The following is a 16323-nucleotide window of genomic DNA, read 5'->3' as shown; positions in this document are numbered from 1 at the left end:
AAATTTCACTAACAATAATTGTCCTGAGTATGTTTTGGCTAGATCTGGAAACCGAAATTTGACTGAAAATTTTTATGTATAACCACATTTTATCAGACGATTAACGGTCGTTTGATCGTATATTATATACGAGGCTGGAAAATTTAATTTTGACAAATATATGCATTAGAAGTAAATATTAATTGTATTTTCGTATGAATCCCTAGCTGATAGATAATTTATTTCGCGCGAATGAACAAATTTCAATAAAATTACACGTCACCAAACAGATCGTTGTTTTAAGAAAATTAGTCTCTTCTTATTGGGTTTATATTCAGATGGATTTCTTTTCTTCTTTCTTTTTTTTGTCTCCGAGTGTATTTATTGGAGGAAGGTGCGGTCAGACAATCATTTTTTTTTTCTTGATCGAATTTCATGCGGTTTTACGGAAATAATATTTGCTTTCAAGGCAGAGAGAAAATGATTTTCAAGTCGTCAATAATTTTTTAAGCTAAATAATTATTAGGAACGAATGTTTAAGCATCTCGTACAGAAATCAACACGAACAAATTTTATTTGTAGACGAAGTTCACAATCTATAACAAATCGCTGATACGCTACCACAAATGTTGAGTTAATTTAATGAATAAGTTTTTAACGATTAATTAATTGAAGAAATTAAATTTGTTCCTCACAATATTGCATTTGTCATTTTTGAAATTGAACGAATCCGATGCGTAATATTAAAAGATGCATATTAATTATAGAAAATCTATTTAGTAGGATTCTAAATATAGATAACTGTATTTAGTAGATAAAAATTTGCAATCTGTACTATCGAAACACAATTCTACAATTGTCGATCGTAAATAATCCAATCCAGAATGAATTATCCCAAATCATACGGAGTATTCGAAATTCAATCTCTTCTACGATTAATATTCAATTCTCCATACAATTAAGATAATTCGCATATCGTATTCGTCTTTGAATTCCGTGCGTCATAAAATTTTCGAAATCAATTCCAGGTGACTCGTATCACCGCTCAACTTTTGCGCAGTGCATCAACGTTGTTTATACTCGAAAATATTTCGCAACGTGCGAATTGCGCCGCGAATTTTTTTACACATTCAGACGTAATCCCGCCCTTCGTGAGTAATTCGTTCCGCGGTAGCGATGCGGCTGCGTGGTCCAATAATCGTAGCGACCAATGGAGTCTGAGCTGCGCAGAACTCCCTGATCTCGCTTGGCTGGAGATGCACGGAGGGTTTACTGCAAACGTATACGATATACAGCGTAAAACGAGAGAAACGCGAATAAACCCGGCGGACGATCGCGGGAAAGAAGATAAAAGAGAACGAGCTAGAAAGAGAGGAGAAAAGCAGGGAGAGAGAGAGAGAAAAAAAGGAACGCGAACAAACTCCCAGCATCGATTTCCCGTCGAAACAAAAGGAGCGACTGCAGAAATCCGCAAGGCGGCGACCCGACGCCGCATGCAACAAAATCGCATAGATTACAGAATATCAAGAGAGATTTTGCCTTTTTTCCATATTTTTCTTCCTCCCTTTTCAATCCATGTATATTCGCTCCGTTCGTTTCGTGGATCTGGAAATTTATTATACACAAACGGATTCGCCAGTGTTGTACGTCATACTTGTCACAAAGTATCATAAATCATCCTCTTTTCGCGAAAACTCTACTTCGCAATTGCGGTTATTCATTGGCGATTTTTAATTCATAACGGTTTTTAATTTACAACCTCACAGCCCGGGTCTTGATCTATTATCCTCTACGTCACGGATACGCGGAGACAAATAGTTTTTTTTTTCTTTTTTTTTCAAATTACTAAGGGATTTACATACCAGCAACGAGAAAATTTGCTGCTCGTAACCATCCAGTGAAGTGATTATGGTGGTTAATACTATGTTTTCTGGCCATTCTTTAGTTTAGTTGTACATTTTTATAAGGCAAACAAGTGCTTGGGAACAATTATTTATTGTTGTATCGACGTCAAATTAACGCGTTAGTGATTACAAGTAAATATATTACGGAGTTACTATTGTTCAAAAAGAATAGTAGACTGAGAGAAATTTTTAGTTCCGGTTACCGCTCAGTCCTTGACTATTTTCATTTTTTACCACAATCGAAAAATATAGTTCTAGGTAAAAAATGAAAATTAGTTTTATAGCTTTTACCGGAAAGTCTGGTATCCGTTACTATTCTTTGTCATTGCGATCACTGTTACTAGATTTTCTTGCAACTGTTGCGAAAATTTAACGCTCGTGCAACGATAAATTGACGTTAAATCCTTGTTTAGCTAAAAAAGTAGAGTAAACCTCACAAATTGATTTTGCGTCGCAATAACCAAAAAAGGATCGACGATAGCGCAAAATGGTTGGGCGTACCTCGTTTTTTGTAATTCCAACAATATTCAAACAGTTTTTTCAACGATAACTGTTTTACTGAATTTTTCTAGTTACTATAACAAATGAAATTTTTTTCAGTGTAACACGTGCCATACTGTTTGGTTAAAATGTTAGAAAACTCTTTTTCATTTTTAACCCAGATCCATATTTTTCGGTTCTGACTGTACGGTAACCGCTACTAGAATTTTTTTCCCAGTACAGAAGAGTTACGTTGTTATTTCTTTGGGACGAACTGGCAGGTGTTTCTTCTTTTTTGTAACTTAACCTCGACTGTAATAGAATGTAAAATTCAATGCCAATTAGTCTCGTTTTTGTACGGCGATGCGAACTGCCGGTGAAAACAGAACGTATGCGAAGCCGTCACTATGCCTAATAAACTATATCGTCATTCGGATGATCGACGTTCTACTAATAGTTATTAACATTACTTCGATGAGTGGTAACAGCGATTGAATAATTTTGTTCGTTAATATACTGCTACTTCTTGTCTCCACTTACTCGACGTTCATACTTTCTAACCGTTGTTCTCTTCAACGCATGTCCGAAGTAGTAAAACCGTATGTCCAATTAAACAAACAATTTTGAACTTCGCGATTTAACGTCAAGCTTGCCTGTTCCCAGGCGGTAAAGAAGACGACCCAAAGGGCTCGTCCTCAAGTTCCTCAAGTTCAGCGCTGAGCAAAAAGCAGAGAAAAGCCCGAACGGCGTTTACGGACCACCAGCTCCAAACCCTGGAGAAGAGCTTCGAGCGTCAGAAGTACCTCAGCGTCCAGGACAGAATGGAACTGGCGGCGAAGCTCTCGCTGACGGACACTCAGGTCAAAACGTGGTACCAGAACAGAAGGTGAGTTGCAAAAAATTTGTTCACCATACATTTCCGTTCGTAATCTACTCGCCCATTTTGTCGCTTTCGATTCCCGTTCGACTTCGCGTTTGCGTCAAGCTTCGAAGGCTCAGCTGTTGCAGGATGTGAAGAGATAGATACATAGATAGACGTATAAAGAGAGAAAGAGAGAGAGAGAGAGATAGAGAGAGGGAGAGGGAGATTGATAAGGCGTGCAGGGGACTATTGGAACAATGCATGAGGGTCGTGGGGGAGGCGAGGAAGCCGGATGAGATGATTGTCAGTTTACGTTTGTTGTCGACTGTCCACTTTACCCGGCAATCACGCATCAAGACAATCGGAATGCCCCACATATTCACGGCCTGTCCGTTTGTCACGCGATCATTGCTCGGAACTTGCTATACATTTTTTTTTTGTTTTTATCCGTATTACAGGCGATGTGACAACGCAACGCTGACTCTGACATTGCCAATTTTGTGAAATGAGACGCAATATGAGCAATTGGAGAAGCTTTGGTCAGAACGATCAGAAGCTCGACTTTATCGCATTACACTAATGTCAATTTTTAAATGACGGTCAGTGTGAAGCAACACTTGAAATCAATGCATCTTTTTTTCCTACGGTGTGACGTTTGATCGACGCTGGTTCCAACATTGATTGTTTCGCGAAATGAGACTGTGATGTGCGATTTAAACATGTATTTGATTGTCCAGGAAATAGTGTAGTTTGGTCAAAAAGACCAAGACCAAGACCTTGACTCGAAGCTATACGTACGGCAGACCAACTGATTATTGAAGAGTACAACGATCGTAGCTTTTTGCTGAGATTTACTGCGGGAAGATGGTTTGAAACAGTGTTACCAGTTTTTTCTTAGTGATTTTCGTGTGAAAAATGACTGTGTAGAATATGAAGTTCTGCACCATCAGTCGAGTAAACTAACCAAATGGCCTCGCCAACATCGTTAGGAGTTTCTTTTCCATTGCGGTGTGATTTTCTCGGAAAATAGTATCCGGAACAACCAAAGTTGAACGGTTTCTTCTCACGACAGGCTAATAATTCCGATTGTTTCACCTCGGCTGTGGCACCTTGTGAATTGAGTAAGAGTGCCTATCGGTGTGAGAATCGAGTTAGAATCCGATACTTTATCGGGGCGCATGGTCCGCGCACTTAACCGACGATCGGTGGAAAGGCGTTCTTGTTGTTTGGGTATAGGCACGACGAATCGGTAAATGGAAGTGCGCGGCTTTCAACAAAGCCGAACTAGCGTTGTTTACTGTTTCGTTGGTAGTATCTAAACGCCCATGGCATTGTGCTCCGTAACGCGGACTTCATAATACTACGAATACCTAAACGCTGTGACGTTTTTTGCGTACACCGCCAACCGGCCGAGAACCGATCGTATCTTCTTGACCGCTTCCGTGCTGCGGACGTGATGAGCGTATAGAAGAGGAACTTGAATCTCGATAATCATTAGTCAAAAATAATTCAATCGCTCGATTTTTTCCACCTCTTTCTTTACTCGATCACAGACATTTTCACATCACTTTCAATTCATTTTTGGATTGGAATCGTGTGAGGTGAAACAGCTTTCAACTATCGGAATCGAGACCGCATGTGGAGGTTTGGATTTCGATGAAATAGTGACACTTTTTACCGGAGTTCTCAACTATTCGTGTCAGCCTTCCTCGTCCATGTGATTTTTTACTGACGTTACCGATCAACACGGACGATTTGGTCTTGGGACTTTTCAAAAACTCTCAAGAAATTCAAGTAACCAGTTTCAGGTGTCTACTTGATATTTCAATAGTTTTCATGAAGAAACTGACAATTAGTTAATTAGTATAAGTGGTTTAACAACGACGGTCAGCGGATGGTTAAAAGTAACGTAACGTTTGACGGTGTTTGACACGTGAAAAACAGTCGGGTATTCTTTCGATTCAGTTACCACACCATGCTTCGTACTTGTGGCTTTTACATGTTAACATTCATGGTAGATTTACGTTAAATACAGAGACAATTGAAGAGAGCATTATGAAACCAAACGACCGTAAAAAGCAAAGGGGTCTAGATCAGTTTTTGACTCCTCTTCTTGTTATACCGGCTCCTCGATTACACGATTGATCGAGTGAATCGTTAAGGTAACCTTCTAGTCATCGAGACTATAGCTCGGAAGCGAAAAGAACTCGTATAAATTGATAAAATGCTATAAAACAAGATATATTGATTGTATTTTGAATAGAATTCAATTGAAACTTTTCTATCGGTTGGGACCAACGTTGCAAGTCATTCCGTGAAATGCTCCCAGGACTTCAACAGGATATAATCATTAAAATTAGCCCAATGTCAAATTCGATCGTACGAATGTGTTTCTCGGTTGAAAAAAAATTCTTCTTAATTCGATGTGAAAGAAAAACAAAAGTTCGTATCTCTAAACTCCGATACACGTAAGAAGTAAACCAGCTACGATTAATTTCCCGTTAAAATTGACGTAAAGAGCTGTGAAAATAGGCTTCGTACATGCATTACAGTGTGGCTTTAACGCGGACGATTCGAACACAGACGGCGATAGGTTTTTCTCATCCACTTTTCTAGTTCCATCTCTATCTTCCACTCAACTTTTTTACCTCCTCTCCATCCCCCCGCCGATTTAAGTTGGCGTTAATCGGGTGTGGCCAACGGGAGAAGTATCGAGTAAAACAACGAAGCCTCGTCAAGCCGTGTGATTCGGATTAGTTCGCCCCTCGAATCGGGGCCCGGTTTGCTTTTGAAGTTCAGTCCAACCGAGTAACCGAAGACCAAAGGGAATCCTCCCGGGTTTCGGGGGCCCCGATTTTGGGCCTCACGGGGCCCGAATTACAGGCGCCGGTAGATGACGAAGTGAAATCCTCTGTGCGCTGCGCTTCGATGCCGCTTTTCGTGCACACACGCGTCTCTGTCCCTTAATGGTGCGGTCGAATACTCACGCCGCGAGTATAACGACCGGGGCCAGAAACCGTCTAGCCTCGGCGACTTTGGGTCCGTCGGGCCCCTCGCCCCATCGCCCATTACCCCTGACTTGGCTTCTTTGTAATTAGCTCTCACTCGACCGGATGACCGTCCGAGGACCGGATGCTCGTTCGCGGTTCTTTTTAATTTCGTCGAAAAGCCGAAGAGCGATGTGCTGTAACCTATAACCGTAGAATTTTCGACACCCGGTACATAAATTTGGGACTTTTGTATCTCGCTCGAAAAAACGTTCAGTTGTCACGTGTATTCAGATTTCACAAACATCCGCATCGTTTTCGATATGTGTCCATATCTTTGTATTCGTTTCTCAATATTTGACCGTCTGAAGAGCCAAACTTTTTCTTTTTTTTTTTTTCCTTTATGCAGGCTGTACCCGATATTTCTAATAGTTCGAGAATGAAAATACTGTAAAAGGAATAAATCAGACGTTAAACTATTACAGAGAAACGAGTTATTGGAAGATTAACTTTTCCGCCATTTTGCATACATTTCGTTTTTTAGTCAGTCTTAAATCCTCGGAACCGACACACTTGTAGTTGTAATTTTGCCCCAAATATTATACAAATACTTTGAATCAATGTTTTTCTTTCTTATTTGTTATTCCACATAGATTTGATTTCTTCTGTTTTCGAAGCAAAAAAATGGTGACGGTGAAAATTATCAGTAGTGTAGATCGATTTTAATGAAAAATATTTTTCGATCCATTTTCAACTCAAATCGGGATCTAAGAAGTATTTCGAAATTCGGATAACTCACGAAAGAAAACCGCGTAAAGTTTTATCGATCAATACTAATAATAGACTGAACACGAATTATGGGCTTACGAAAATGATCGAATGAGCGACAACATTGTGAGAGTAATAAGAAAAAAAAAAAAAAAAAAAAAAAACACACACACAGTTGACATTTTACATTGAATATCCTGGCTTAATAAAATTCGATAAAAATTATCGGTCGTGCGTACAAAATACACGCAGCTTCACGGCTGAGAGCCGTTGAAGTGAAAATAGTTTATCTTTAAGACAAGAAAAAGTGGTGAATCTCGACCGAGAGCCGCGATTCAGCTCCTCATACGCTAAGAGGAGTGAGAGATAATTTGAAACAGAAACTGTCTTGCCCGTATGTACGTTATATACATGTAATAATAGAAGCCGATCAAACCGGGAGAAGAGATTGCCTTTCGGTTTACCGAACGCACGAGGCACTAAAAATCGACGAAAAAACGTAAACTACAAAGAAACAAGGTGGGGAAAAATTGAGATAAAGTATGGCCGAGCGGGCGAGGCGTACGCGGTGCTACTTAACGCTCTGTAAATTAGCCAACCATCTTGGTATGTGCGCTCCGCGTCCATCGGACGAGTTACTTTTTTCATACCCACTGACTGGACCAGCCTCTGACAACCACTCGCCACGATTATCCTTCACAACCGGATTAGACAAACGGAACCACGATGATTCGACGCGAGGATAAGCGACAAAAGCATATTATTCAAATTTCCCGTAATTATAATATGGTAGGAGAATTTTTGTCGAGAATTTAAGACTAATTGTAACGTGCGAGATGGATTCTTTTTTTCTCATTCGTTTTGTACCAAAAAAAAAAAAAAAATTGAACAGTTATTGAATATATATGGAAAACGAAACTCGAGCGTGAGATTTTTGTTTCGTATAATTGTATAATGACGCAAATTGAATGAATTTTAAAAGATTGTGAAAATATATTATTAAACACCACGTGCAATAGATATTAAACTCGTGAAATAAGGTGAGAATCGTGACAAATTTTATTTATACCTGTCGAAAATTTGCTTTATAATTCAAAAACGTGCCAATAATAAAACAGTTATCGCGTCAAGCTATGCAGGAAATGTTTTAATCACTGAAAAAGAAAGAATCATGGAAGGATGTGGCTAAAGATGAGATAGATTCAAACTTGTAAAAAATTTGATACCAGCCCTGATATCTATAATTTCTCGTGAGTTGGAAAAAAGTTTCTTTGATAATCTCATTGAGAAAATTACGAAGAGAAGATTCCACACGAATTTGAAGAATAAATAGTCCTGGCAAATCGCAAATAAATTATTTCTTTTCTCAAAAATAACTAACAGAAACCCTGTTGTCAGTGAAATCAGAGCTGTAGTGACGGTATTATTCTGTTAAAATAAATTTAAAAAAAAATTCATCGCAATCTTCGAACCTTTCGCCTCGACTGCAGAGGTCAGTTAGGATGCGACATCGTCTCAATTTGCCAACGGCGCATATAACGCAGGATCTCGGACAGGACATTTCCTGTGTCCCTCGAGGGGTCCGGAATCGTGGAGATAAATCTCGGCGAGTGTCTGGGTGGTGGCATCCGAGGTGTGGCCGGCGCCAAAATCGCTTTAAAAACCACCAAGTCACCGGGCGTTTAAGAAGAATTTAACTGCGCGGCGTGTATTTGGCCGAGGGTCGTTAAAGCGTGACTAATTTCTCGGTTTTCCCTCTCTTCTCAAACTCGCGTTTGTTTTCGACGCAAAAGAGCCGAATTAGCCGAGCGATTCTGCCCTTGTCTCAAGTAAGGTTAGATTACCTTAGGTTAGGTTAAGACTGAATCAGCGAAGCAATTTTTCCTTTGTCTCAAGTGAGAATACGTTAGGTTGGGTTAGTTTAAGTTAGTTTAGGTTAGGTTAGGTTAGGTTAGGTGTTTTTACGATTATTCTTTTTTCTTAAGTAAGATTAGGTTAGGTTAGGTTAGGTTAGGTTTTTTATGATTTTTCTTTGTTCTCAAGTGAGATTTTTTTTAGGTTAGGTTAGGTTAGATTTTTTACGATTTTTCTTTTGTCTTAAGTGAGATTATGTTAGGTTAGATAAGATTAGTTTAGATTAAATTAGGTTAGGTTCGTTACAATTTTTCCTCTGTCTTAAGTGAGATTATGTTAGGTCGGTATAGTTTAGGTTAGGTTAGTTTGCGCGGTTCTTTTGTTTTCGGAAAAGATATCCCGGAGCGAAAGATCGCGTCGCCTGCATCCTTTTATAATTAATACCGGCGTTAATTAACAGCCGAAAACCGTGTGCCAGCGCGTTTTGCGTCTCCTCGGGCGTGATTCGATCGTTTTTCGATCCTCCGCGAGGGCATAAAACACGGCTACAGAGTCCACCGAGCCCTTTTGATTCACACGGAGCCCACCTTTTGATCCATATTTGGTATATACGCGCGGAGATCTGTGCGGTCCAGTTTCTTATTACTGTTTTTTCATTCTAATTCTGGTTCATTACAAATTCCTTGTCTTCTGTCTTCAGCATTATTCAACCGTTACAAGTCATTACGGAATCTACATATGATCGTGCTTTTGCAACTTCAGGTGTTGAGTATAGGTTTATATTTTCGAACTCTATTACACGCCGCGAGCGTATTTTCGGCCCTCTTTAATAAACCGATGGTCGTTAATGGCGATCGGAATCGGAGAAGAAGTATTTGAACGTCAGAGAAGTGTTTCACGTCTTACGCTTGTGCCGAGTAATTGCATGTTATTATTGTAAGTACAGATAGCTGTGAAAGTTATATCGATTGATGCATTGTTAAAAGAAATTCGAATTCTGACAACAAGGAACAAATAACGAACTAAAATTTTTCACCAGATAGAGATTCCATTATTGCATTCATCGGTTGCAAGAATCTTTCTTCGTTTTCATACTTTTTCGTAATCTTCATTCATCTGTGTACAAATACTCTGTCTCCAACTTGACTAATTAGTTTACTGGGCCGATTGAAAACATGAAAATAGAATAAACTGTACTTGTAATTTCATATCTACTTGACTCAAAACCGCCAAAAATATATGAATTAAAAATAAATTTCTGAAACAAGTAGAAATGTCAAGTGAAATTGTTTCAGTTGAATTCATATCTTTCTTAAAATCGTTTTCACAACGATGCAACAAACACGAACTTTCCTTCCATCCCGGATGCTTGTCAAAAAATTACTTTATCCTCAAAAACAAAATTTTCCAGTCCGCAGGATTCGTAAAGTCCTAGGCGATAACAGTTTGTCGAAGAAACGGCGCCACAGGTAATTATATCTAGGGAGAGAGGTTTACACGCGTCTCTTACGCGACTCGATTTTTTTTTTTAATTTTTCGTTTCACATTTTACTTTTTCTATCTTTTTTTTTTTTCCTTTTTTTATTTCAAATCGAACTTTTTTACGCTCAGAGAGTGAATTATAACACACGGGCAAGAAGGCAAGACTCGACTGCCGGTCGTTGATCGTTCCGTTCCTTCGTTTGGTCGGCCTGCCACCACTCTGTGATTATATTGTCAATTACTGAGCAGAAACTGATATATAATAACATACATCTACTTTACCAACCCGGGAAGAACAACCGGCTGAAAACCTCGGCCATCCGTCTATAATACAAAGAACGACGATTATCCTCCTCTGTCTATCCGTATGAGCTCACAGTTCGATACCCACACCTGTAAAACAAAATTTCTTTGCTAATCTAATTACGTATTTGATTTTAATTATCGACTAGGCGGTACGTGCCAGTTAGAAATCGCCCGGAGCTATTCGCGCGAATTACAGTCGTTAGGAGGTTTTAACCAAAACGAGAATAGCGCGATAATCTCCGGACAAGATATTCGTACGACGCATGTTACCTGTAATATTGTTTATGTACTGTTAAAAGTTTATAGAAATATCCGAAGGAGTAAACTTTGCTAAACGAAGAAGTGAGACTGTTATTCTGTTTCTGAGAAATTCAATTTTTCAATCAAGCGAAGAAAAAAATGCCTGTGAGTCAGTTTCAAAGATAAATTTTTAAAGGCTAAAGAAAGAAATATTTTCACGCTTGGGAGATGATTTTGACAATTGATCGTAACCAATTCGAGACGGTTGAAAGATGAAAATTTTTGTCTTACTCCGGGAAAAGCAACTAATCATTGACTTTTCGAAATCTTTCGTCAACTTTAAATAATATTTCTCAAATTTCGCGGATTTTATTATACATCACATTTTTCAAAAAAAAAAATAAAACATATCGAAATTGTTCGCAAGTCATTGAAATCGGATGATTTTGCCTCTTCATTCGGTGCTTTAACCCTATTATTTTTGAAATCGTTAAGTATGAAAGTAGGAATAACAACGGATTTGAACGAAAGAAAAAAAAAAAAGAAGAAAGAACGCGATCGTGAAATGTCACGCACGGTTTCGTAACGGTAACAATTAGTCTAAACTGTACATAAAACCGGATAGACAAGTTTCGCATAAATGTATTCATCATTCGTATACGTATATTATATGCTTGTCACATGTCAACCAGCATCGATGAAACTTTAGATCATCGGAGCTCACTTCTGGAGCTCCCTCATTCGCCCGATATGAAGACATTATAAACATACGTTAAAAACACGAAACAAATGTGAAAAATTTATGTTCATTTCCAACGTCGCATCGTTCGAGGAAAAGTTTCCAAAGATTCCATGCGTGTTTTGACATAAAATCGTAATTTTCGATTAGGATTTAATTTTTTTATACACCGTTTTCACGAATAAAATTTGTCTCATTTTATTGAAATTGATGGGACAGCAAGTTTCGGCACTGATGAAAAATATTAGAACAATTGAAATTCCCTGAAACGTATACATCGATTTAATTCAATTCAACTGGATCGACTTGAGTTACAATTTTCTAAAGTTTACTTCGATAACTCGTTTTTTGTTAAAATTGTTATTAGTACTCTGATGAAGACCTATTTAAAAAACCGTCGACCAGCGACGCGAATAAAAAGCGTTAGAATCAGATTAAAAATAAAAGAAACACTAGAAATTTATCGTTCCCAACTTTCTAGTGATAAGATTTTCCAATCGTTCGTATAACTGAGCTTGCACTATTCGAATTAGCTCAGAATCATTTCTATCACAAAGTAGAGATGTTATTTCATTAGTTCAAATTATTTCAAATTTTTCAAACAGTTTTTTCTCTGTCTTCCTAACGATGGTCTTCAACTTAGGTTATTAACACGGTTTACCATCCTGATCCATAATTCTGATTCCATAAGATCGTATTGAAGTTACTAACGTTATCGCAAGGATTGAAATTGCCTGAAATTCAGTAAACGGTAATCGATAAAACAAAACCCGCTCATATTTCTAGATCTCAGTTTCTTAAAAATCGTAGTAAAATGAAGAAAATGGTAATTTTTTTCCCCCAAATGTTTCGTTACGATAACTTTACCAACTTCAACCTCGTTCGATAATACGTTTAATTCCGTGAAACTAACGATGTCGTCGACACAAAAACGAAGAGACAACGCACACTCATGCGGACTTTGAAAGCGAGGATTTAGGCGGCGAAGAAAGCCTCGAAGGGATTTTTTTACAGGGATCTAGAAACGCGATTCGAGTGATATATCTCTTGTGTATCATCCGAGGCTGCAGTGGCAACTCGTCAGATCCCAAATCGACAAGTTCTTGCTACCTTATAATAATCTAGAATTATAAACGTACCATCCGCGCCGAGGGCGAAATTGAGACCGTGCCTAGAAGCCCAGGGATTAAGGCTGATGTGCCGGGACTAACTGAAATTATAATACGTTTCTTACTCTCTTCCCAGCTCGAATTAGTTGTCACGAATATCCCCCACAATTTTACCTCCAGATTCCTCGAAAATCACTTTTTACATTACTTGTATTACATGTTTATTGTATACATTTCTACTCTCTAAAATTAGCCGCGGTTTGAATATCGCGCGAAAATCACCCGGGTCATTTGTTACAAGTTTAAGAAAACAAAACCAAAGAACAAACCATCACACTTATACGAGTATAAACATTTATGTCTAAACACCAAATGATTTTCTCACGTTTAAAACAAGATTTGCTCGCTTTTTGGGTGGTCATAAATTTAGGATACCTTGAATTACGATCTGAACGTAAATTATTGTCGATAATTTAAATCGATTGAATCAGTAGGTACGGCAAATTTAAAAAAGATTTTATTACCGAGATACTAATCTTTTTCAAATAGTAAAAAATTCAAAAATATTCTGTTACAGATTTCATTTTTCATTTGCCTTTTTCCAAGTTTTTTCACAGCTAAAATATGGTTTCTACAGTGAGAGAAATTTTTAGTTCCGGTTACCGATCAGTCCTTAACTATTTCCATTTCTTACCACAATCGAAAAATATAGTTCTAGGTAGAAAATGAAAGTTAGTTTTCTAGTATCCGTTACTATTCTTTCTCATTACGATCGCTGTTGCTAGATTTTCTTGTAACTGTTGCGAAAATTTAATGCTCGTGCAACGATAAATCAACGTTAAAGCCTTATTTAACTAAAAAAGTAGATTAAACCTCAAAAACTGATTTTGCGTTGCAGTTACCAATGAAATGAAAATTTTTCTCAGTGTACAAGTTTTTATTCCACACGATGGGAATGGAAGAAGGGACGGCGAGATTTGATCGAGCAAACTTACTGTCGTTTATTATCACGGTATGAATATTTTAATTACAGACAGCGAGATCCGCGTAAATTAAATACGTGTACATATATGCTGCACAATATAGGTATAATCGCCAAATTACGAATAGCTGTACGACTCGTTATTATACGTGTAACTTGAACGATAATCATCGCGGTGCGACGCTGCTGTACTCGTATATTTATAAACCTACTATTCACATGCCCAGGGTTCAGATTAATTAGATAAGTTAACGAGGACCGCGTTAGTGTCAAATTAATGCGGGAAAAAAGTGAAGTGTAAGAAAGAAGAAAGAAAAAAAACTTAAAAAAACTTGAAAAAACTTTATTAATCTGATGCGCTGTTAACAGCTGCAGGGCGTAGATGTTATTGACGATCTTCGTGAAAAGAAATGATGGAAAATAATAAATCAACTCGCGCTCAGCTTTCGTAATTAATAATTTGGTAAACAAAATTCTCCTTCAGCTGCACACACTGTTTCAGCATTTTTGCTCTATTTTTCCTACAATGACGTATTATTTTTTCAAATTCACTGTATATATTCAATCGGTGCTTCTAGCTTTTGGCAAATTTGAAACTTGACCGATATAAGTTTCACAGCGTTTTTGAAGTTTTTAGTTTCTATCATTTGCTTCCAACTCATTCTCAACCATTATCTTACTCGGGCAAACGGCCTCATATTTATAAAAGTGAAAAAGTGTTCAGATTTTGAACACCAAGACGTCGATGATTGAAACCGTTTCAGCCAGCGCCACGACGGTATTTATATGTTTTTTTTTTTTTACTTGTTTACTTTATTGTACCTTAAACAGTTTCAGATCACATAAAGAAAATTCACCTAAAAATATGCTGCAGATCAAAGAATATTTTTAAAAACTACATTATGTAACAAGGGAATAACGGACTTTTATCCCTGTGTTACATATAGATCACTTTATTCCCGACTCAACTCTGGTCACATTATTGACTTAAAAGTAATTTCCTTTTGTGTGTAGGTGTGATCTATCAGTCGGAAAACTATAATATTATCAAAAGCTCATAATGATACAGAGAGATGTAGTTGAAAATGGAAAAGAAAGTGAAAAAAAAAAACAGAAAAACTGATAAACTAAATTGCGGGAAGTATAAAGTAATATCTCCCGTGAATGTGGGAGAAAAGTGCTACTTTTTCCCCACAAATAAGGGGAAAAAAAAGCAAAGAGGGAATAATATGCCACTTTCGTCCCACTGTTCAGGCCAAAAAAATTTAAGATTACGGCTGAGTCGGGAATAAAAGCTTTATTTATCAGTTTCCCTGACGTAATGGAACTGTGAAAAATAAATCAATAAGAAATCGAATGAGGTTAAAGTTTCATCCGTCTCAATACCAAAAAAAAATAAATAAAAACAAAAATGAAATCAATTAATGAAAACATTTCAAATGAACCAAAATTTCCATAGTTATAACAAGACTAAAAACATTCGTTGCCCTGACGCAGTTCTCGGCGTAGAAATACGCGGGACTTGTAAGGGGGATAATGCATTTTTAATGGCGGTAGTTTTTCTGCGGTCTGGCACGGTGGTTACAGATGTACAACATGCTCACGCGCCGTGGGTTCAGCTTTATACCCTTACGCTGTATGGGACGTATAGGCAGATCACAGGACGTAACACCGTACATAAAAAATCCCACCCCATCGAGTTCGCTCGTTCGCCGCCCAACCCCCGTCAACTCAACCACTCGACTATAAGCAGATAGCCGACGCGTATAATAAATAACACCGACAGGGGTGACAATTTGACATTATTATTTGCTCGGCTGAATCCGAAACGCGTTATTACCGTTATTCAGATCCCTTATTAGATCTTGTTTCCGCAGTATCGCGTTATTGTAATGATTTGTCAGAGTTAGATTCTCGTCGCAACTTTTACGATTCTTGGGAATTGCGTCGACAAATAAAAAAAAAAAAAAAATAAATAAAATAAGTTGAAGTAAAAACTTATTCCAAAATTTATGCATTACTGATGGTTTAAACAACAACAATTTTTAGACTCATTTTGAGGAAAAATCTTATAGTATTTTGTTACAAGTACCAAATCCGATGAAATAATTATTTCAAAAATGGCAAAACAATGTGTAATTGAATAAAATATACTTATAAGTACGAAATGTCGATTTTAATTTCGTCTGTTTGATGAAATTATACTTTTTTCATGTTATTGCCAAAATACCGAATACCCTCTGACAAATTCAATTAAATTACTTCATGAAGCAAAAGTTAGCAGTAATACCCGTTGACAATTGCTCGAACAAACAATTACCAGTCGATCGAACTAATTTCAATAACATAACGTAAGATATAGAATTTCATCCTTTGCTCACCGTCAGGAAAAAACTAACAATTTACAATGGCATACTTTTCGAACGTTGTTTAATGCGTCTCTCAATCCATACGGCATACATTAATTACAACCAAACAAAAATTTTTTCGGTTACAATACTTGAACAATCATTTTTCAATCTTTACACAGAGATTTCACAATCGCAACAGAATCTATGGGATTATGGTGACAAACCTTCTCTTAGACATTACTTGAACATCGTGTTTTTTGTTCACCATAAAATCAACTAA

At 37.5% G+C, this 16323-nt stretch overlaps 1 protein-coding gene across 1 annotated transcript in view; it reads left to right on the top strand.

The window, feature by feature from the left end:
* LOC124179737 (homeobox protein B-H1-like) overlaps window positions 1-16323 on the top strand; it is a 41653-nt gene that overhangs the window by 14862 nt on the left and 10468 nt on the right. The window contains exon 2 of the mRNA XM_046564438.1: window positions 3027-3249. Within this exon, the coding sequence (XP_046420394.1) occupies window positions 3027-3249 (223 nt within the window). The remainder of the gene's footprint in view (window positions 1-3026; window positions 3250-16323) is intronic.

The sequence above is a fragment of the Neodiprion fabricii genome, chromosome 4 (assembly GCF_021155785.1).
Source record: "Neodiprion fabricii isolate iyNeoFabr1 chromosome 4, iyNeoFabr1.1, whole genome shotgun sequence".
NCBI lineage: Eukaryota > Metazoa > Arthropoda > Insecta > Hymenoptera > Diprionidae > Neodiprion > Neodiprion fabricii.
The sequence above is the reverse complement of the archived record's forward strand: the minus strand, read 5'-3'. Positions and strand labels throughout refer to the sequence as shown.